General features: G+C 33.3%; 1 protein-coding gene across 7 annotated transcripts in view; it reads left to right on the forward strand.

Moving 5' to 3' along the window:
- The window catches only part of LOC113224983 (B-cell scaffold protein with ankyrin repeats), a 227903-nt gene that overhangs the window by 115199 nt on the left and 88319 nt on the right, over positions 1 to 24385 (forward strand). For all 7 annotated transcript variants that reach the window (XM_026455030.1, XM_026455025.1, XM_026455026.1 and 4 more), the window contains one exon: positions 4037 to 4142. In XM_026455030.1, coding sequence (XP_026310815.1) covers positions 4037 to 4142 — 106 coding nt within the window. The remainder of the gene's footprint in view (positions 1 to 4036; positions 4143 to 24385) is intronic.

A 24385-nucleotide genomic window follows, 5' to 3' on the forward strand; every position in this document is an offset into this window, starting at 1 on the left:
TAGTTTTTCAAAGCAGAAATGCTTTGATTTTCTCTTCAGTCCTGAAGGGTATTTTTGCTGGACATAAGATTCTGGGTTGATAGTTCCTTTCTTTTAACACTTGACAAATATTTTGCCACTTCTTTCTGCTCTTCATAGCTGCTTCTAGCAATCTAATTGTTTTTGCCATATAGTTACAGTGTTATTTATTTTTTGCTTTTTTCAAAATCTTTTCTTTGTATTTAGTTTCCAGAACTTTTGTGATTAGTCTTGGCTAGGAATTTGGGGGGTTTATCCTGATTTTGCTTTTCACAGCTTGCTCTGTCTATAGGTTTATGCCTCTTGCCAAATTCAGAAAGTTTCTAGGAATTACTTCCTTGTCTACTTTTTCATCCCCACCTTGTTTCTCATCTCTTCCTGGGACTCTGATCACAAGAATGTTCAATCTTTCTTTATAGTCTTACAAGTGCTTGAAATTCTGCTTATTTCTTTCAGTGTATTTTCTTCCTATTGTTCAGATTGAGTAATTTTTATTATGTCTTCAAGTTCATTGATTGTTTCCTCTGCTCTCTTCATGTCACTGTTAAGCCTACCCAGTGAGGTATAATTTTGATTTTTGTATTTTCAGTTCTAAAAATTCTAGTTGGTTCTTCTTTGTATCTTCTATTTTTTTGCTGAGAATTTCTGTTTTCCTGATAAAGCTTTCTATTTTTTATTTGTTTCAAGCATGATTATAATTGCTTGCTGAACTATTTTTTTTTACCAGAGCTGTTTTCAAACTTTTGACAGATAATTCTAATGTCTTTGTCCTCTTGGTGTTGGCATTTTTATTGGTTGTTTCTTTACAATCGATTTGCAGTCTTCCAGATATGTCATATAAAAAGTGATTTTCTACTGAAAGTTGGACATTTTGTTTGTATTTAGGGAGAGGAAAAAGGAAAGTAGGACTACTACATATTTCCAGAAGTCGTCTGTAATTCTGAATATTATTTAAAATAAAATTTATATCTTTATTATATTTATATTTTCTAGTTAGGAAGAAGTACTAATTATAACAAAGTTGTTTATCAGAAATAAGTGTAAATTTATGTAACACTTTGAGATTCAAATAGAGTTGTGATTTATAAATACGTATGCAAATGATTTTTAAGTTACATTCATCAATCCCTTATTCTTGGGAGTAGTCTAACACTTTCTTCATACACATAAAGTGTCGTTTTTTAACCAGACTTCTGGCTATTTCATTTCTCAGTCTTGTTTTCTGTTTTCTTTTTCCATTATTCTCAATAAATACAGATGCATGTAGGCATGTATATGTGTATGTTTATATGTATTTATTATGGATAGGTATTTCATTTGTTCTATAACAAAATAATAATACTAATATAATTTCATCATTTTATTCTATTCTTAATTTAACATCAAGTTCATTAACTAAAGTCTTAGGATAAATGTGATTTTTGATGAGCAAACTTTATACTATTTTATTTCAATCTTCCTTTTTGAAAGATTCATACAGTTGTATCAGCTTCATCAAATGTTCTTTGGGTTGCACAATTTATTATAAGGAGAGAAAAATTCTAATTTTTGTCATTTTAAAATGTCAATGCCAATGTTTAGAAATGTTACATATTGTGTCTTTGAAACACAGTTTTTAAAGGAGCATAACTACTCAAGTCAGATATTTTTGGTTAGGTTGTCTTCTAGGGAGAAATCTTGGGATTATTTTTCACAGCCATTTCTGTGATTTTTCACATCTTTGTTTTGTGTTATATACCACTTATTTATATGCAAGCATAATACTAGGAGTATGATTATTAAATTAAAATAGAAGTGATTAGATTCAACTAACTATGGTGGGCTAGAATATTAAGAGTTATCTGTATTCTTTCCTAATTAATTGTCTTTGTCTATGTAGCAACCTTTTTTTCTGATTCTGAATACATTGCTACTTTATTTTTAAAATTAATTATATTATCTATAGCATTTCTCACATTAAAGTGCTGTGGTACCCTCCATGAGAAATGGTAGTTTTCATATTCCTAGTAGGAACTCTTGCTCTTTTGAATTCTCATCTGTGTTTTAGAATCTCAGATCTGGAAGGAATCCCAGAAGCTATTTTATGCCTAACTTATACGTGAGTATAATAACTTTATGCCACACCAATCTCTATCCACTAGATTTTGTATATTTTTAAGAAGAAATAGTGAATGGATCTCCTCATGTAAAAATGTCAATGGCTAGATAATATGCTATGCAGAACTGTCAAGGCCATTGACACACATTTTAAAGAAAGTTTACAAACTAATGTTATGATTTCCATATATTTAAAATTTCTCTCATCATTTTGTATCACTAAAACACATTTTTTAAGCTTTAGTATAAAATGTGAACATATTACCAATAATTTTTTGCCCCACTGCTTCTTTCAAAGGCTTCCTGAAGAGATTAAAACAGTAATATGAACTAATATAAAATTGTGTCAGCTTCATTTATAGGATAGGTTCTACCGAATATAAATACTCAACATATAAACAATCATAATTATGCTGAAACCTAAATAAGTTTAATTTATTTCACATAACAAATGTTTCCACATTAAGCATTATAGACCTGAAACAGTCACTCATTGTGTACAAAATGAATTGCAAACTTATCAGGTGTTTAAGGCCCTATTTGAAATACCCACTTCCTTTTTATCTCTCATTCTTCTGTATTCTTATGGAACATAGAGTCCTTAACCAGGCCATGCATATGACACTTACATGCCTATATGCAATTTGTTTGTTTAGTCTAGAATGCTTCTTGTGTGTGTGGTCATCTCCATTTGGAGCATGTCTTCCATAAAGCCTTTGCTGGCCAGTTCTTTCTTTGTGCAACTGAGGCAGTTTCCTTTTGCCCACACTATACCTAACTCATAGTGAGTTTCAACATGGTACCAGGGACTCTTCATTGCCCATATGTGATTACATTACTGAATTTTTGGAAGGCAGAGTTTGTTGTCACATTTTCCTTTCTTCTTTTTTTAGAAAATATATTCCAGAGCTGAGGGCTTTGCATAGTCTGTGGTGTTTATTAGATGCTTATGAATGCTGGGTTTTGTTCTGCGTTACATAGCTACAAGTGGAGAAAAGGATTTTTCATTCCTTCTTTACACTTCTTAGCACAACTTTCAAGAAATCCAGGGAGACCTAAACCACTTTATTACTTGCACCCAGAATTCTGAAAAATTAAGAAATAAAGGAACAAAAATGTCTTTTTTTCAATCTAGTTATTTAATTTGTGACTATATCTTGATAATATTTCTGGTTTTATTTTTGGAAATCCTTTCAAAATTCTTAATTAGAAACTTTTGTTCCACAGTTGCCCCCTCATTCCATGACTTTGTTGATTAGCCCACCTCCTTAGCTATAAACATCTGTGTCTTGAGCAATTTGGTCCCAGTCATAGCACGACAAAACACAACTTGAAAAGAATACTGGTCTTTGTAACAGGTTATATCATGGGCAGTAGAACACTTGAATATTGGATGGCTCCTCCCAAAATGCTTAGCTTAGGGAAATAAAGTAGAATATAGTTACTCTGTATCTGCAGGGGAAAAGAAAGGCCAAGATAAATATTTTCCCTCACTTAGACACAGCAATAATGTAATTTAAGACCATCTAACTTTTGATCCTTAAGTTAAAGAAAAAGACTCATTTTATTATTTCATTGATTAAACTGCAAAATATATTTTACCGAAATTTATTATTGAAACAAATTTCATGGTTATCCTTGACCTACTGCAATTCTCTTTTAAAATTTGTATTTGAGCAAAGTTATAGTTTGTTATCCAAAAGCAGAGACTTTTATTTCTTGAGTCCATTTTTCTGTTATCTTAATAATTGGTTTTTAGGCAAGGCCCTTATGCTTTGATTTATTCTTTCTAAAAAGTTATCAGTATTACTAAAGATTAGCCATTGTTTACCCCAGTTAATAAATTTTCATTAAATTGCACTCAAATGAGTTTCTATGTAAATAATTAACCTAGTGAAAATTGTTTTTCACTTGAAAACAGAATGGCATTGAAGAACTTGATGGTGTCCTTACATCCATATTCAAACATGAGATACCATATTATGAGTTCCAATCTCTTCAAACTGAAATTTGCTCTCAAAACAAATGTGAGTATTTTCCAGCTGCATCAATTATTTTTTATATCACATTCCATTCTATGTAACTGTTTAATAAATGTTATAACCAAAAATATAGGTAGCTGCTCTGCCGATGAGATGATTTAGACAACTCCTGACTCCTGGTGAAAAGGTACATTAGTACAAACTCCTGAATGTTCGTTTGGTAATTTTTTTTTAATCTCAGGCCTTAAAAATGCACATAACTGTTGCAATTAACAAGCCTACTTCTTGACTTTTACTCTAAGGAAATGTTTGGGCAACTTCATTTATGATAAAAATTATTCATCATATAATTGTTTATAATAACCAAAAAGTGGAAATACTTTACAAAGACAAGTAATTGATTATACCTATTTTCATACATCTATTAATGCAACCACCAGAAATTAATATTATAAATTTATTTGCTTGCCGGGGTGATGTTTTGATGTATACTTACATGAATAAAAGCCAGGCTATGTAGCAGAGAGTGTGATCATCTGTGTAAAAAAGTACATGTACATTTAACAGCATATGGTCTGGACAGGTGTGCAGCTAGTGTTCACAGTAGTTGTGTTTGGGTTGTGCAATTTCAAATATTACATCTTGTTTCATCTTATTGAATCTGTATTTTCTACAACAACTATGTATTACATATGTGGTTAAAAATATACAGATATCAAGAAAAGTATATATAGGAGCTATACATGAAAAATTATATTTCCAGATGTCATCTTGAGCTCAGTAGTATATTTTAGAACTTTTTTTTTGTTCCTGCATAGTTTGTTGACATACTGTTTATAATTCATTTATATGCTGGCTATGTGTGAAACACTAGAGATATAATGGTGAATATGACAGACATGAAGCTAAAGAATATGATAAGTCTAATGTTGACATACTAAAAATTAATGAGCAAAGTTTTATTTTCTGTAGGGTTTCTGTGCTATTTAAAGCAGTTTTGTCATCAGCCTGGAAGGCTTAAATACAACAATAAGAAAAGAGTAGGCGTCGTAAGGCACAGCTTCTTGTGATTCACCTAGATATGTAAGAAGCTGCATAATGGTGAGGTTCCGTTAGGAAGAAAAGCCAGTGGTATGCTAGCTGTGAATAAGTACTCTTGTGAAATTAGTGACATTTTATTTTTGTTTCCAATATATATTTTAACAATATGTAATTCACTTACAAAACTAAATACTAGATGAGAATAGAAAAGGAACATATGATTCTTTACATACAACACGTAGTTTAATTGGAGAAACAAATAATATACATGTATTTACAGAAAGAATCAATGAGATAAACTTTGTGGTAGTGATTATATTAACAATAGAATTTTAGATAAATGGTACATTATTTTTCAGGGTGTGCTTCAAAAAGGAAGTGGAATTTTACCTAGGTCTTAAATAATTATAGTCGCAAAAAGAATGAAAATAATCTTCTAAAGATAGATAATTGATTATGTAAATATTGGTGCATCTATTAATACAACCATCAGAAAATAATGTTATTGGAAATGTATTTGCTGGCTTGAATGATGTTCCAAAGTATACTTAATTGAATAAAAAGCAAGCTGGGTAACAGGTTAGTTCTATTTGGAAATTATCTCAAAAGTCTGAATTAGGAACTTCTGTTCCACAAACCACTCCTCACCTCATGGCTTTATTAATTGATCCATCTCCTCATCTCCTATAATCGTTTGTATCTTGAGCAATTTGATCCTAATCACAACCTTCATTCAAGCTAGGGAACCGATGAAGAAAGAGAAAGGAGAAAGGAATTCTAGGCAAGAGAAAGTACATACAATGATATGAAGATGGAATTATGACACAATTTTACAAATTTCCTCAGCATTATATTTGCTTAGGCTTTTGGAATCGAAATTGTGGAGATGGAGAAGATGGCATGGTTTTGGTCTCTTGGTTTTACACATAAAGAATTCTAGATAAGATTAAAACTGCCTCTCAGTATACTGTTTAGGTTGTGGAATATGAATTTTAGAGCTAAAAAAGCTGAGACAATTGTGGTCCCTTATTTTTATAGATGGAGAACTCTGGATGGGTTATATCAGAGCCCCTGAAAATGTGAATCTGTTTCAGCAGGGATGGGGTACATTCTAAGTGTTTGCCCTTTTTTTTTTCTTTTTTTTTTTTTGAGACGGAGTCTCGCTCTGTCGCCCAGGCTGGAGTGCAGTGGCCGTGTTTGCCTTTTAAGAAGCTTCCAGGTGAAGCTGATGCTGCTATACCTCGGACCTCTCACTAGGTACCAAGACCTTAGAGCAATTGTTCGCAAACTTCGCTGCATATTGTAATCACCTGTGTAGCTTTTAAAACCTCCTATGCCCAAGCCATACCCTCAACCAATTTATTAATCTGGGAGTAGGTCCCAGCCATCAATAGTTTTTAAGTTTCCCAGGTGATTTTAATGAGCAATCAAATTTACTGGCCCCTAATCTCTTCAATGTACTACAGACCAGCAAGATAATCTTCCTTATATTGAATTTTGACACAGAAAAAAAAATTAGCCTCTCTTTACAAAGGTTATAAAGATAATAGTATATGAAAGTTTTGAACCATCACTATAATTTAATGATAATTTTGTATCTGAAAAAAATTACAACATTAAAAAATTTAAAGCTAAAAATGAAAAGTTTACTGTAATCCAGATAGCTCATTCAGAAGCATTATTGCTGGGTATTATTGCATAACAGATGTTATAAAACCTATATATAACAGAGCCAAAGAATCTCCATAACATTAAGCTCTAATTTCTAATGAAAATACAAAATACCATAATATATGTAATAAGAATATGCAATAAAGACAATATGACTGAGCTAGGGTTTTGCTTGCCTCCTTGACCCAGTAGTCTCGGATCAATGTCAGCTTCAGAATATCTAGTCTTTAAGACTTTGCACCTGTGTTTCATAATGTTCCTGCTGATAAGGTTTAAGTTACCTTTACACATATATTAATCAAGGGAATTGGAGAGAGAAATGGTGGGTTGTTGAAGAACCTACTAGAGGCATTCTGAGAGGTAAATTCAGCAAACCATGAATCAGGTGTAACCCCAGGTATCTATCCCTGAGGACAGGTGTCTAATTATTTGGTGAACTATTTTATTTATTAAACAGTTATTATTTATTTCTCTATATCTTAGCTATGGGAAATTGAGAAATTGAATCACTCTGAGAGAACATAATCATAAGGAATTGAGAAAGTATACATTGAGATTGACCTACCCTAAGGATTTGTCATGGAATTACCTGCAGATACCTATGGTTCTTTAAAAGTTTAGAGTGAAACGCTATATCAACCAAAAATTTTATTATTGCCCCATCTTCTCTTTAAAGTTATTTTGGTAAATTCTGGGTTTAGTTTCCTGCCACTTCACTTATAATAAGTAAAATACCATTCCATGTCAATATGTCTTAGTCATTTTTTATTCCTCTCTACACAATACACTCATGTTTTCTTGCGTTATAGGGGTGGGTGGAAATAAGAGGGAAAATACGTAACAAATAACATTCCGCTTTAATGTTCTCTTACCTTGTAATGCTTCATTATTGATTTAAAATTAGTGCTTTCCATTGACAAGAATTTTCCATACAAAGATGTTCTCTCTAGGAGTAGAATGTTATCAGGTTTCTAAATAAGCTTGATGTATTAATGCAATACAGAACTTTTGAACACGCGAGTCATAGAACTAATTCATGAACAACTTTCTAGTGTGTGAATCATCAGCAACTGTGAAGTCAATATGAAAGATTGTGATAGGCAGTTTTGAGCTGATGTGTACCGTACTTGAATAGAAAATACCAGAGTACATCACTTGAAGTATGAGTATTATTTTAAGCAACTTCTGTTTCAGTGGTAGATTTATATATGAACACACATGCTGTGAGTTGTCATTAAAAAAATGACATGGTGTGATGGTGAAGTGGAACAGCACACTTAGGTAAACACAATTGCTTTAGCCCCTCTGTAGTTCTCACCTAGTCTGAGTTTCAAGCCTGCTGCAGAGTCTCATAAATCTCACTGCAGCAGATCCAAGAATTTTCATAACTCTTTTCAGAGCCCTTCCAAAACCTGAATAATGCAGAGAATCTCCTGTCATGGACAGGAAAAAACATAGTTTAGCTTGTTTTTATTTTTACTTTTTACAATCTATGACAAAATTCCATTTGTACCTCAAATTTATCCAAAATAAATAAATAAATAAAATGCTTGTTTTTAAAGGGGCTACAGTTCCCAGTTCAGTTATCATAAGTGGCAATTAATTTAGGAAAAATTAAACTAGGTTATTTTTTCCCAGAATATCTACCTTCACTTAGAAAGAACTGGTTCAGTAGAACCCATGCCAATTTATAGAAAAGCATGTCAAAGCATATATTCATTTATAATTGGTAGCAATATTTTAATCTGAAAGAGGACAGCAGATGATCACCCAGGATTGTGAAAGTATTAACTCAGAATATTATCTCCAAATATATCTTTGAAATATGGAGCATGAACTGGATATTCAGTACATTATGTGGTGGTAACTGTAGCTCAAAGACTTGTCTGGGACTAGTAATATCTTTAGGTTCACAGAAAATAGATCATTTGCTAATTCAGTGGAAGAGAACTAAATGTCCATTGGATTGTCTTTTTTGTATCATTAAATAATTTAAACATGCAGAAAAATATAGACAATAATATAAAGAACACTCTGTAGCTTTGTCAGATTTTAACACTTTGCTTTGCTTCAGATCTTTTTTTCTTAACAAATAAAACATTATGGATCTGGTCGAATTTCTCTATTTCACTCTGTGATTCTACACCTCGGAAAAAAACATTATTTTAATTAAATTTCTTTTTTTTTTTTTTTTTTTTTTGAGATGGAGTCTCGCTCTGTCGCCCAGGCTGGAGTGCAGTGGCCAGATCTCAGCTCACTGCAAGCTCCGCCTCCTGGGTTCACGCCATTCTCCTGCCTCAGCCTCCTGAGTAGCTGGGACTACAGGCCCCCGCCACCTCCCGGCTAGTTTTTTTGTATTTTTAGTAGAGACGGGGTTTCACCGTGTTAGCCAGAATGGTCTCGATCTCCTGACCTCGTGATCCGCCCATCTCGGCCTCCCAAAGTGCTGGGATTACAGGCTTGAGCCACCGTGCCCGGCCTTAATTAAATTTCTTGACAATCATTCCTGTGCAGTTCTTCGTCCTTTCATTATGTGTATTTGTTTTCATGATTAACATATATTGCTGTACAATTTTGTAAATTTTATGTAAATTACATCATACTTTTTCCTTCAACTTATTATTTTTTATTCATATAAATTTTTTATCTATATATGTATATATGTAGATCTAGGTCATCATTTTAAATGTTCTATAGGATTATTTCAGTCGATTACAGCATAATACGTATCTGTTCTACTAATAAATACTAGTGTTGTTTTTACATTTTTTATCATTGCAAGTAATGCTACAGTGAACAATCTTGCATATGAAACCCTATGCATATATATAATAATTTCTCAGGCGATATAATTACCTTGAAAACGCTGGTTAGACTTATTCCTCTTTATCTTATGAGTTTGTTAACATCAAAAGTCATATTTAAAAATTATATTTTTTAATTATTTGTGGCTGCTGCTTTCCTTGATACCTGTGGGATGGAGCTACGTATCAGTGAAATTTCTGTTCTAAACAGATATGTACATATGTACAGTGCTAGATATTTTCAAATTTCTATCAAAAATGTTTGCCCTGATTAATAATTTCACTAGCAGTATTGTGGCATTGCTCCACATCTCTTCTACGTTAAGAATTGTAAAGCTATTTATTTTTGCCAGTATGACAGCTGTTGAGAATCTCACTCTTTAAATAATATTTTAATTACAAACATAGTTGAGCATCTTCTGTTTATTAAGTTGATTTTTCTTTAGTAAATTTCCATTTAATAGGCTTCATTTATTTCTATTAGTTGTTATTCTTTTCTTATTGAAGTTTGAAAATGCTTTTTTCTTTTTCAGTATACGTATTTTAAATAGTAACTATTTGTCAGTTTTTCACATTTGCAAATGTGTACTTAATTAGTGGCTTGTCTTTTATACGGTATTTTATGTGAGCATATGATTAAAGTTTATAATAAATCTTGGTATGTATTAGAGCTGGACCCTACTTTTTCTTTAAATGATTTTTGTTCCACTTCCTTTATTTGTCCTATGGTATTTAAGATCAGTATGTCAGTTTTCCATGAAAAACTCTGTAAAATTGGAATAAAAATGTAGATTAATATGGTAAAAAAAAATGATACTTTATTTGGGTCTGTTTACAGCTTTCAAAAAATATTGTATTTTATAAAACTTTTGACAATCTTTGTTACATTTATTCCTAATTATCTTAGGGTTTTGTTAACATCAAAAATCTTATTTAAAAATTATGTTTTTAAATCATTGATGGCTGCCCCTTTCTTTGATATTTGTGGGATGGAACCAAATATTATATAATGTATCATGGCTCTACAGAGAAAGAAGACTTTTAACAAGTGAGGAATTACTACTCTCTGAAAAGAAAATTAGGAAAAGATAAAATCAACACTGAGGAGATATTTATAAGAAACTTTTTTGAGATTTTTTGCAGTATATGAATTTTGCAAAGCATGAAGTTTTAGTGACCTGTTCCGTTTGCATTTTAAACCACCTGAGAAGAAATTCGGAAGCTGTGAAGAAATCAATGTAAAAGAAAAAAAAATGGGCAAGAGTATTTTTTCCAGGATGAAAAGTAATAGATGGTAGGGAAAAATGTAGTCATGTAAATTCCTTTCAAATTAGTCGCAAACACATCATCATTAAGTAAATACACTAAATTAGGGATTGATGTATACCTAAGACATTATAAAAACTTCTAGTGATTAAATTGGAGATTTGGCATGTAAATTGACTGTTAAATTATAGATTTTTCCACTCCATTTTTTTCTTTTTTTGCTAATACAACCCACAAGTACAAATTTTCACCTCTTGTCAATAATAATTTTAGCATATTCTCAAGCTAATTTTATGAACTGATGCTTCTGTTTGAATCAAATAATATAAAATAAAACAGCCAGCTTGAATCTTTCAAATTTTTTTTACCTGAGTAACAAAAAAAGGATTTTTCCAAAATTATACTATTGTTACTCACGTTTACAGTGTTTCTTCAAAGATTCTATATTTCCCCTGATGTGAAGTTTGAAAAGGCATGCTTACAAACATACTGTGGTTGGAGTCTGTGAGTACAAAACAGGAAGGAAAAAAGAAGGGAGAGAAAGAAGGAAAAAAAATAAACAACAAAGTTGATACCAGGATGAGAATTTGGCCGCCTTCATCCTAGAATCACTCCGTAGACAAGGAATTACCTCTGGCCTCAGTATACAAGAAGCATAGATAGAGAAGACAGGACATTCTTACAGAGTCAAGTAAATCTGGCCTCAGGATGCAACCTAACACTGCGGATCACAGGCAATGTGCTATCCTGAGTCCAGCTTTAAGGAACAAACATTTAGGAATGATAAGCCCTTCTCCACTTTTCAATGACCTTTATAATCCCCTCTCAGCTCATTTCCATTACCATAACAACACATGTTCTGAAAAAGTAGAGGACTCTGTAATTATAGATGAAAAAGGAAAGCCTGTGGGCATAGTATTTTCTCCCAATTAGAAGCACCTTGATGTGAAAGATTATTAAGTGATCTTATTTATTCATTTATGTAACAAGTGCAAAGTAAGTGCCACTCTTCTAGGTGCTCCAGGAACAGGCAGCCTGCACAGGAAAGTTCTTCTTCATGAAACTTTTATTTAAGTCATTGAGAGTAACAGAGAAATAAAACAGTAGCAACAAAATAAGACCATTGCAAATAGTGATAAAGGTTATGAGAAAAATAAAGAGGATAGAGAGTTAGTAAGTGATGAAAAGCCATGTGAGGATTTTACACATCGCTTAATATCATCTAATTATATAAGACAAAATATTACTCTTGCTGTTAGGCAGAGAATAGATTATGGTGTGTAAAAATGGAAACAGGGACACCAGATAGGAGACTGTCCTAGTAGTGGCAGGAGAGGCTTGAAGGTGGCTGTTACCTGGGTGGTAGCAGTGGAAGTGATGAGACTTGCTTGAGCTTGGTAGATATTTGAAAGTAAGGATTGTGGGACATGCTGATAGATTGTAGGTGAAAGAAAGAGAGGATTGGTCTGTGTGTAACTAAAGACATGTTTATAAAAATATAAATAAATATCAATGCTGTTAACTGAAATAGAGGAGCTATGGCAAGAATAGTTTTGACAGTGTGATGACACTGTTTTGACAGTGTGATCAAAAGTTCTAGTTTGGCTATGTTCATTAAAATATAATAAATTGGTTGGTATTAAGTATGTAAATCAAACACCCAGGAAGGAGCTCATATGTGATATTCACAGCCATAGCCTGAATGAGATTATTCTGCAGAGAGTGCAGAGCAAGGCAAAGGTCTGAGTCCTACGCACTGTTGTATTTAGAGGACTAGGAGAGAAATTTCCATAAAGAGACTGAGAAGCAGCAGTCACTGAAGGTCTCTTAAAAGCCAACTGAAGATAATGTTTCTGAGAGAAGAATATGATCAACATGTCATGTCCTACTCCAGAGAGAAGTGAAAAAAAGCCACAAAATAACTTGTGATATACACAACACCATCCATTAAAGCTAGAAATGTACCCCCATGGATCTAGGTACTCCCAATTCTTTGTGCCATGAAAATAATGTAGATATATTGGTTTCTAGTGAAACTCAGTATCAATAGGTATTATTTATAGAGCAAATGCCTGGGAAGATAAAGCATTAATATTCTGGTTCACTATGTACCCCAAACATATCAAGCCACAAAATATCTACAAACAGATGGGAATGCAGACTGATTGAGACAATGCAAAATGTTAATGAGTGGAGAGGAAAAAGAGCTATCCAGATAAAACGTAGAACAGGTCTATGTAAAATTTAAATTGACTGCTTTTTTGCTCATTTTCCAATGTAGTGAACCTCAGTTTCATTTGCTGTATACCCTTTCCTTATTTTAAGCATCTCCAGAGTTTGTATCAGATAAATAAGACTCAGTTAAGATGCATAAATATTGGGAAAGGTATGACTAGAAGCTATAGGACAAATTGTGAACAAGTCCATGTGAAATACAAAGGACAGAATAGCAGGTGCATCAAAAAAAGTAACAGATTAGGCAAAGAACTCAAAAAGTGGGAGAACACCAGCATCAAGATGCAGATGATAAAGAGCAGACAAGGCTTGAAGGCTGAAGTAGTTGGCTGCATTATCTCCAGTCACTTTTTTTTTTTTTTTTTTTTTTTTTTTTGAGAGGGAGTCTTGCCCTCTTGCCCAGACTGGAGTGCAGTGGCGCTATCTGGGCTCACTGCAAGCTCCGCCTCCCAGGTTTACACCATTCTCCTGCCTTAGCCTCCCAGTAGCTGGAACTACAGGCACCTGTGACCACGCCTGGCTAATTTTTTATTTTTATTTTTAGTAGAGACGGGATTTCACCGTGTTAGCTAGGATGGTCTCGATCTCCTGACCTCGTGATCCGACCGCCTCGACCTCCCAAAGCGCTGGGATTACAGGCGTGAGCCACCGTGCCCGGCCCATCTCCAGCCACTTTTACGCCATTCTTGTCTAGCTAAGTATCAGTTTCTGACTTGAGTCATCTTGGAAGCTGAAAAGATGACCTTGAAATATGAGAATTATTCATACATTCTCACAGAACAAACTTTTGACAATGATGGAAACCTGAAAAATAAGCATGTCCTCTATCTACCCATGACACCTGGTTGACTATAAGAAATTATATTGCTTGTGATCATTATCTACAAGATGCAAATGGAAATTACTTTTGTAGGAATATAATGGGTAATATTTAGTTGAAATATTATTCTAACAATACTGTTTTTCTAAAAATGCTATTGATTGCATATTTCTCTAAGAAATAAATTATTATAAATATTGTTTAGCATGTGATTTTCAATTTGTTTTGTATAAAGGGTATTTGGAAGTTAGCATGATGTGGGCTTTAATTGGGATTGCAATTTTAAAATATTTTTAAAGTAGATGATTTAATCAATAGTTACTGATTTGACTGAAGTTTATCCCCCTTTTACTTTCATCTGATATTTACAAAGGTCTGTGCTGTTATTCTAAAGGTACCTTTTGTAATTGTCCATTTATATACCTTTTTACATCTTTGAAATTTATTGAGCTTTGCTTTAAGTTCAACATATGATCAGTTCTTCCAAATAAATATTTCTTATGTACATTAAAAAATAATCATTCTTCAGTTGTCAGGTACAATGTTTTACATATTTCTTTATATTAAACTTGCTTTATTCAAATATTCTGTGGCATTATTAATTTTGAATCTTATTCTACCACAGTGAGAAGTATGTTAAAATTAGCCCCTAAGATAACGATTTTGTTTCTCCTTATATTCCTTCACTTCCTTTTTATGCTTTGTATATTTTGAGCCTATATTTTTAGACACCTAAAATGTTTAACTATGTCTTCCTCATAAAAATCATGAAAGTATGACCTTCTAACTCTAGTAATGGTTTTTGCCTTAATTTTTTTGTCAAATCTTATTATAGCTACCTCAGCTTTCTTGATATATAGCTACTATATGCGCAGTTATCTTTTTTTCTCCATTAACTTTCAAACTTTCCTCGTGTTTTAAAATATGCTCATTGTAAAGAGGATATAGTTTAATATATTTGTTTATGCCTGTGTTTTATTTTACCCATACTGTTAAGCTTTGTCCCTGAACTACAACATTGAGTTTACTTATACTTGAAAATTATATTATTACGTATATATGTGAATTAATCCAGTTAAAAATGGGCAAAAGACAATGTAACATTTTTCAAAAGAAATAGAGGAAATGGCAATTACATATCACCAACAGATATATGAAAAAATGCTCAACATCACTCATCATTAGAGAAATGCAAATCAAAACCACAATGAAATACCACCTCATTCCAATCAGAATGGCTATGATGAGAAAGTTAAGAAATAACAAATTTGGAAAAAATGTGGAAAAAGAGGAACTCTGATGCACTGTGGATAAGAATATAAATTAGTACAGCCATTATGGAATAGAGTCTTGAAGTTCCTCAAAAAATTTAAAATAAAACTACTATATAGTCCAGCAATTGAATTACTGGATATATATCCAAAGGAAATGAAATCAGTATATTAAAAATATATCTGTACTTCCATGTTTATTGCAGTATTATTCACAATAGCTAAGATGTGGAATCAACGTAAATGCCCAACTACAAATGAATGGATAAACAAAATGTGTTATATATCACAATGGAATACTCTTCAAGCATAAAACAGAATAACATCCTGTCATTTGCAAAAACAGAAGAACCTGAAGGACATTATTTTAAGTGGAATAATCCAGGCACAGAAAGACAAGCGCAGCATGATCTCACTCATACGTGAAACCTTAAAAAGTTGATTTCATGGAAGTAGAGAGTAGGATAGTGGTTACCAGGGGCTGCAGATGGCATAGGGCAGGGAAATTAGGGGTGATTGGTTGATGAGTACAAAGTTACAGTTAGGAAGAATAAGTTTTGGTGCTCAATTACACAGTAGGGTGGCTATGGCAAATAACAATGTAGTGTATATTTATAGATACCTATAAGAGAATATTTTGAATATCATCACAAAGAAATGATAAATGAAAAGTGATGGAAATTATTATCCTGATTTGACCATTATACAATGTATGTGTGCATTGAAACATACACTGTACCTTATAAAAATGTATAATGATGTTTCAGTTATAAATAAAAAGTTAATTTAAAAAATGTTCCAATGTTTGCCCGTCATAAAAAATAAAAATAGAACTGTAATATGATCCATCAATGCAACTTTTGGGTACATATCCAAAGGAAATAAAATCACTGCCTTGAAGGCATATCTGCACCCCCATATTCATCGCAGCATTGTTCACAGTAGCCAAAATATGGGAACAATGTGATTGTCCTTTGATGGATGAATGAATAAAGAAAATGTGGTATACATCTACAAATGAATATTATCCCACCTTTAAAAAAAGGAAATGCTGCCATTTGAAACAACATGGACAGACCGTAAGGGCAGTGTGCTAAGTGAGTTAAGTCAGACACAGAAAACAAATACTACATGATTACGTCATCTATATTAGAATCTTTGAAAAGTCAAACTTACGGAGAGTAGAATGATGGTATTAGGGGGCTTCAGGGATGGGAGAAAAGAGGAGATATTGGTCAAAGGACACAAACCTTCAGTTGTAAGATGAATAAGTACTGGAGATCTAATGCCCAACATGGTGACTGTGGCTAATAATAATATATTGTACCTTGAAATGTACTAAAAGAGTAGATCTCAAGTGTTCTCACTACAGACAACAGAAAATGATAAATGTATGAGGTGATGGGTATGTTAATTGTCTTGATTGTGGTAATCATTTTACAATGTGTACATATATCAAAATATCACGTTGTACACACTGAATATATACAATTTTTATTTGTCAATCATACCTTCATAAAATGTAACAAGATACGGGGCAAATATAATACACATAATTTTCACTTCTATTGTAGTATTTTCCATTTACTCTACTGAAAATGTATTTTAAAATATGTAAACCATGACAGAAGAGGGAAGTTTTTTACAGAAACTGTGAACAGAATGGAGAGAAAGTCCACTACTTTGTACACTTTGCAGTTTTATGTAGCTCTCTGTAAGGTTAACCCCAATTTTCTTGTCTATCCACTTTTGTTTAATTATTAGAACCAAGCCCCTATTCTTTCTTTTATTTAATGCCATGGTTCTCAAACTTTAGCAGGCTTCAGAGTCGCTTGAAGGATATGTTAAAATTCAGATTGCTACCATCTCTCTTCAAATTTCTGATACAGTAGGTCTGGGTTGGGTACAAGAATTTACATTTCTCACAAATTTTTATATGATGCTGATTCTACTCCTCTGTGGATCACCAGTGAGAACCACTGAGTGAACAGTAATTGATTGGCATCATTTTTATGTACATAAATCAAATTGACATAAATCAAATTAAAGTCAAGATAGATTTTTTATTCCATCACTCTGTGTCCTTGAATTAAAATCATGGGTACAGAGGCCGGGCGCGATGGCTCATGCCTGTAATCCTAGCACTTTGGGAGGCCGAGGTAGGTGGATCACCTGAGGTCGGGAGTTCAAGACCAGCCTGACCAACATGGAGAAACCCCGCCTCTACTAAAAATAGAAAAATTAGCCTGGTGTGATGGTGCATGCCTGTAATCCCAGCTACTCAGGAGGCTGAGACAGGAGAATCGCTTGAACCCGGGAGGTGGAGGTTACTGTGAGCTGAGATTGCGCCATTGCACTGCAGCCTGGGCAACAGAGCTAGACTCCATCTCAAAAAAAAAAATACCATGAATGCAGAATGAAGTAGTCTTAGAGTGACTGTTCATCTAAAAATATGTCTTCCCATACCATTATTAAAAAAACAACAACAACAACTCAGAAATGCTTACAAAAAGTTTAATGTACTCCACTTCATAGTAGGTATTCTTCTAGATACTGAAGGAAGGTAGAAGAATGTGGGATAAACAGGACACAACCCACACTCTCAGAGGGCACAGAAACCAATGAATGAGAAAACAAAACTACAAAAATAAGTGTCATGAATACAGTGTGTGCCCTACGCATAGTACTCAACATGCGTTTTGCTTACTCTGTCAAACAGGTCTAAGCACTTTACTTACACTGTCATTTACTTCCTCACAATGATCCTGAGGTAGTTACCATTTTAATCTTCACTTTATGGGTGAGAAGTTGCATACTTTGCCCAGATGGTAAGTGGCAGAGCTGGGACTTGGATCCAGGCAGCCCAGCTCCAGTGGCCACTTTGCTAGTCCCTGGACGACTGTGCCCCGGTACCCTATAGTGAGCAGGAGCTCAGGGTGTCATGGGAGCACAAAAGAAAGAGGACAGTCAGAGGAAACTTTATAGGGAAGATTATCTTAAATTTAAAGGAAGGTTCTCAAGTTTTTCTGCCTAATTATATAAATTACTATTATAATGAATAACTTATAACGACAAGTTTGAAATAACCTCAGATACTCTTTTCATTATTTTTGCAATCCTAGAAACATTGTAATTTTTGTTTCGTAGTATATGATTTCCTTCATATCAGCCATTTTGTCTTTATGGGTAAATACTGCCCTTTAAGAGGAAGCCCTATTTGGTTCACAGATTAATTTCCAGTCCCTAGAAGAATTTCTAGTGCTCAATAAAAATTTATTATATTAATTACTTAGCTAATGATAACCAAGTGAACCATAGACTGAAATAAAACCTTGGTATCAATAGATACAAATTAGTAATATTTGAGCTCCCCAAATAAAATTATTCTTCTTCATTGGACTAAGGCACTAATTTAGATTGTCATTTATTTTTTCATTTTATTTTGTTCTTCTTATTCATGGCATCTGCTATTAGCAGAATGAAAAATTGGCATGTGTGCCTTCTGAATATGCTGCACTGAACTGTCTGTGCTCAAGTACCAAGGCACATATGTTTGTCTTCTCTGGGCCAACACACAAATTGTAGGTTTTTCAGGGTCAACAGTAATACACATCTATAATTATATCATAGAGTTAGGAAAAGAAACATAAATAGTATCTATTAGTAACTGATAACAGGAAATAGACTCTCTAATATCCATTTATTTTAATTAGGAAAATGTTTACATGGGTTGGCTTCAATTAGAAACACACACACGCATATACACACAGAGGGGAGGTGGGGCCAAATGGGCTTTTTAATTAATGTCTTGAATAAGTTACGACTTAGGAAACTCCCTCTTTCTTTTGCAGTTGTTATGCAGTAATGATCCTCAAATGTCTGAAATTCTTTGAAATTCTTGAGAAGTTCAGAAACCACTGTATACCACACCCTATTATTAATACACCGTAAGAACACCTCCCTCTCCTTTCTGAAAAGACTCATTTGCTTACTGGATTCTGCCATTACCAAATAGTTATTTTAAAAAATGTTCAGGTTTGAAAACTCACATTGCATTATTCTGAAAAGGAAAGAGACTTAGATGTAAAACTTGTTTTTATGCCTTCTTTCTGTAAGTTATGGTTTACCAAAGCTGCCACAGCATCTTCCTCACTGTACTGGTCAGGGTTCTCAAGAGAAATCAATAAAATATGTGTATATGTGTGTGTGTGTTGAAAGATAGATAGAGATAGGTTGATAGAAATATGTTATCTGTAATCTCTCTATAACATATAAATATATAAAATATGTATTGAATACATAGATTAAATTATTAAATATATATGTAATAGATATTAATAAATATATAAATAAATATTTATAAAATACAAATATTGGCACATCTGAAATATGCAGAGCAGGTTGTCACTTGGGGCTTCCCTAATCATTCTCATATTCCATTTTCATTTTGTCTCTATAATACATATATGACAGTGCTTCCAAAGGCATCTTAAGTTCTACCCACTCCTTTTATTGCCCATAAGATTTCTTAGATTTACCTCCTTGCCTTTGTGCATTTTATTATTAAATCATTTAATATTTTAAAAGAACAACTCCAATGCTCAAGACTAAAAGGAATTCCTTTTAAAATGCTGAAATAGTCCTTACTAATGAAGTAAAGTTTCCTTGCCAGACATATTGATTTACTGCTTTGTGGCCCTAATTTCTTGAATGTCCATGTGAGACCCATCTAAACAAAGGCCAGTAGGTAGCATTCTACCTGTAAGGCATGGCTCTGTACCAGAATGCCCAACCATCTGATCCCAACCCAGCCCATCTGGTTTGTGCACTTTACTGTTCAACTTTTCCTGGATCTTTTCCTGGTTCTTGGTTATTGTCTTGTCAAGACACAGCAGAGACAAAGTTGGTAATTTTCAAGAGAAATTTTTTTCTAATGAATGTAGAGGAAAAGAATGCAAGCACATTTGTATAGAAATAAAATCTTTAGAGGCTTCTGACTTGAACCAGGGTTTAGCTACAGATTGGATGGATTGGGGTAAACATGAAACTGTCCAGCTCTTTTTATTGCCTCAACATTGTCTGGGTTTTCTAGTGGAAAATGGAAAATAAACGTATTTAAATATTGTGAGATTTAATTTTAGTTGATATCAATTCTAGGAACTTCTAACAAACACTTCACATCTCCCTTTGCTTCCTAGAATTACCTCCACACATGGACTCCAAGCTCCCAGGCTCTTCGTCTGTGGCCTTAAGTCCTGCTTCAACCTTGTTTTATTCATTGCCTACTTCTCTCTGGCCATTCTAGCCCACAGCCCTAGATAAGAAGGCACTTCACAGTGTGTTCTCAAAGACTCTTTTTCTGAAATCAGAGCATCTTGCACCACCTGCCACATCCTTGTTCTGTTGCTCTGCTCTTACTCAATCTGCCACTAAGTACCTTAAATCCCTACCTCTCCAATTCCATTTGTTAACCACCATGTTTTCTTCTTCCTTTTCCTCCTCCTATCATTACTGCTGCTAATTTTAGGGTGGATTCCATCCACTCCATTATTCAGTAAGCAATGAGTCCCTTCTGGGTTTGAGGTGACATGCTCCATTTATTTCTCATACTTCTTGTCAACTCATCATGCAGATCCTTTGGATGACAGAATATCATCATTTTAGAACTCAATTTTTACAATTTTACAAAACTTTCAAATCTTAAGCATACAGATCAACAAAATAAATAATTTATATCAAAATATTTAAAATGTACAGTCTTTCAAAGAAATTATCTGAGAACAACAGAGTAACTATTCCTCTTCACCCAAAGTTTTTCCTGTTGTTTGTCTATGTCTGACAATAAAAATAAAAAACAGAGAATCAAGGCTGTAGAACTGCTCTTTCTTTCTACTTGCAGGTTGGTTGTGGAAGTGGATTCTAACCATTGCTGGTTTGGATTTTAGCTGAGTGGGCCCAGAACACAGAGATAGCCCGGGAGAAGCTCTCATAAGTCACGGACTTGAATGCTCACAGTTGCCTCCCGCAGCTCCACAGTTTTTCTGGCCTAACCCTGAGGAGCAGTATACAGGGGCCGTAGTTTCTCTCAGAGCCTCCATGACTGTGGAGGAACAAAGAAAATAAGGCACTATAAGTCAGAAAATAACTGGCCATGCTGCAATGGGAAACCAATTATGAACTCACTCTCCAAAATTAAAAGGGGCCTCTGGATTGCTTTAAAATGCATTTGATTCTCATTATTTGCAGTAGTTATGTTCTGTAAAGTAATCGAATAAGTCAATGCTCTCCTTTGCTCCCAGGAGAGGTATAGGGTTAGGTTCCTGTGAGCGTCTGGTCACAATGTTTTCATCAATCAATTGATACATAACCTTGCTTTATGTGTCTTTCTTTTTAAAAATACCTTATTTAATATATACTGTTGATTCAAACTGAACTCACCATTAACACTGTAACTCATGCCTGAATGAATTTATGTAATACATGTATTTTCTCCATAAGGCATGCCAGTGCTTTCAAGTGCTTAGAAATACTACACAGCACTTCAGCACTGTACTTGGGGGCCATTTTAAACAGCTAATTCACAAAAATAAACCACAAAAGCTGTGAGAGTTGTGGCACCAAATGGCCTGCAAACAGGACATTTGTTTACAGTATGAGAGCTGAAATAAGGAGGCATAGGGTTGCCTTGTTTGACCCCAGCTGGGAATGTGTGTTTTGGGTGACTAAAATTTTTCGTTGCTATACATATGTCTGCAAATGCCTGGAAAAGTATCCTAAGGGGTTACAAACAAATTTTAGTGAGTAAATGAATTTGCATAAACAGAATTCCCCATTAATGAGGACTAGCAGTACTTATTTGCATGGAAGAATACATTGGACATAGGTTTAATAACTGAGCAGATGTTGTGGTCATCAATTGAATATTAAGAAAATTAAGAGGCCTAAGTTCAAGTAGCTTGTGCAAATGACACTATGACTAAATACTAGAATTAAATTAAATTGTATAGATTTAATCCATACAATCTGGCTCCAAAGTCCTAATGCTTAAGTGCTACACTATATTGCTTATCATGATAAATAAATATTAAGTTTTAGAATTTTGGTATTTAAGTAATAAAAGGCATTATTTTGAAGTTTATTTAGGACGAAGAAATTAAGACTCATTTGAATATAATGCAGATTAGGACCTAACCTATTCAACTAAAACATTTAAAAGAAAGAGTATCTTGTATGAAGTTTCCTGAGATAATTAACAAGAGAAATACCAAGTGGATGCAAATTCTAATTTTTTCTCTTATTTAAGAGAATATTTTAGTAACAAGAATTCAGTTATAACAATTAATGAGGCAGATTCAATGTTGAGTTTAATAGTAAAGTATGTATCTATTTATGAATTTTCCACTGCTATATTTTATGTAATACGAGAGGTAACAACAAAGCTGTAGCATAGGGTTTTGATGGACTATTTCCTTTGTGCATTTTGTTTACATTATAAAGGTTTTAGAAGCATGATAACCTTGGCAGCATTTTTTTGTTTCTTAAAATTCTAAAAAGAATTATATGTCTAATCTTTTGACAGAATTGGAAGAGTGACATCTCACATGTTACATAATGTTTCTCCTGTCAGCAGAAAGTTTCATAAACACAGCAATGCTCTGTTTTTACAGATAAAATAATAACATTTCATCAGATTTCAAATCCTATTATGAAAGGAATGAAAATTGTTATGTTTCTTCAACCTTTGCAGCTACCTTCCCTATGCTAATTGGTGTCTGATTAAAACCCAGGAAAAAATACCTTTCAGAGAGTTTCTTGACTTAAAGCATTTGTGGCATGGCATCAAGCCCAGAAGAATATCAGAAGTTCTATAATTTTGACCCCTAACCCTTTCATCTTATAAATTAGGAAACTGAGGTCCATAAGATGAATTCTTAAGAACCACAGATTTAGTGGCTGAGCTGGGATTAGAATGCAGATTTCCTGATTTTTAATCTTCTCTTTATTGTGTGCTTTGTTGTTTTGCCCCAAAGGGGCCACCTGGTCATTCCACTCTGAATGAATACTTACTATTCCAGATAAAAGAATGATTTATGAAAACAAATGGATTACATGGTCATGAATTTCCAGTTTCAATACTCATCTTACTGTTAAATTCTTGTTTAATACTCATATTCCAAACTTGAGTATATTTTCATTTTATTATTCTAGTGAGCTAGGTTAATCTTTTGAAAGCTTTGGTTTGATTACTTCTGTTTAATTATTAGCCATCTTTTGTAGGGATTGCCTCAAAAAGTTTAGGAGCAGCTCTGCACAAACAAATGTATGATTTGATTTCTTTGCTATGTGCCAATTCACCTGTTTATTTGTATTTGTCAAGCAAGTGACATTGGACTTTTCTTTTAAAAATTTCCCCAGACATTTTATTCTATTCTCATGAAATTACTGTTTGAAAGACATTGGCTGAAACAACTGAAAACTAAAATTTTATTTGGTCTAGAAGAAAATGAAAAGTAAATTTGTCACACCTTGGTTTGAATTATGGCTTCTCTGTTTACACCTTGGTAATAAAAACAGAGGCAGTGAATCTAGATTAATTAAATGAAAATTGCCATGAAATGAAACAAATGTATGCTGTAGATTAAACACATTCTAAACATTTATTGTATCTCCTAAACAAATCTATAATTTTAATCTAACAAGTAAGACTGTAAATTGTTTGCAAAGTAAATGTGTACATTTAAGAAAATAACTACATAGTGTATGAACTAAGATGATTAAAGCAAATTCACAGTTTTCAAAAAAGCAATGAGATGGCTGTTTTCCATTGCATTAAAAGTTTGCTGAAAGACAATTGACTTTGGTTTTGATTCCTTTGATTATTTTACTATAAGTCTTCACCTTACTTCTGATAATGCCACAGCTATTATGTTGATGTGTAATTTCTATAACTTTTTTTTCAGCTAAGTGCAAAAGTATAGAATAACAACAAACCATCATTCGTTTGTGTTTTGTTTGTCATTGGGATACAGATTACATTCATCATTTTATAGTGATATAAAATTAATAAATGTCTTCTAATTGATAATTAATAATTTGAAAAATCAAACTCTTTAAGACATTGATATAAAAGTTATAAAATCCAGATGGAAATTTCCACACTGAAGTTATTTATAAAAACGC

Source organism: Piliocolobus tephrosceles, chromosome 3 (assembly GCF_002776525.5).
Source record: "Piliocolobus tephrosceles isolate RC106 chromosome 3, ASM277652v3, whole genome shotgun sequence".
NCBI classification, from domain to species: Eukaryota; Metazoa; Chordata; class Mammalia; order Primates; family Cercopithecidae; genus Piliocolobus; species Piliocolobus tephrosceles.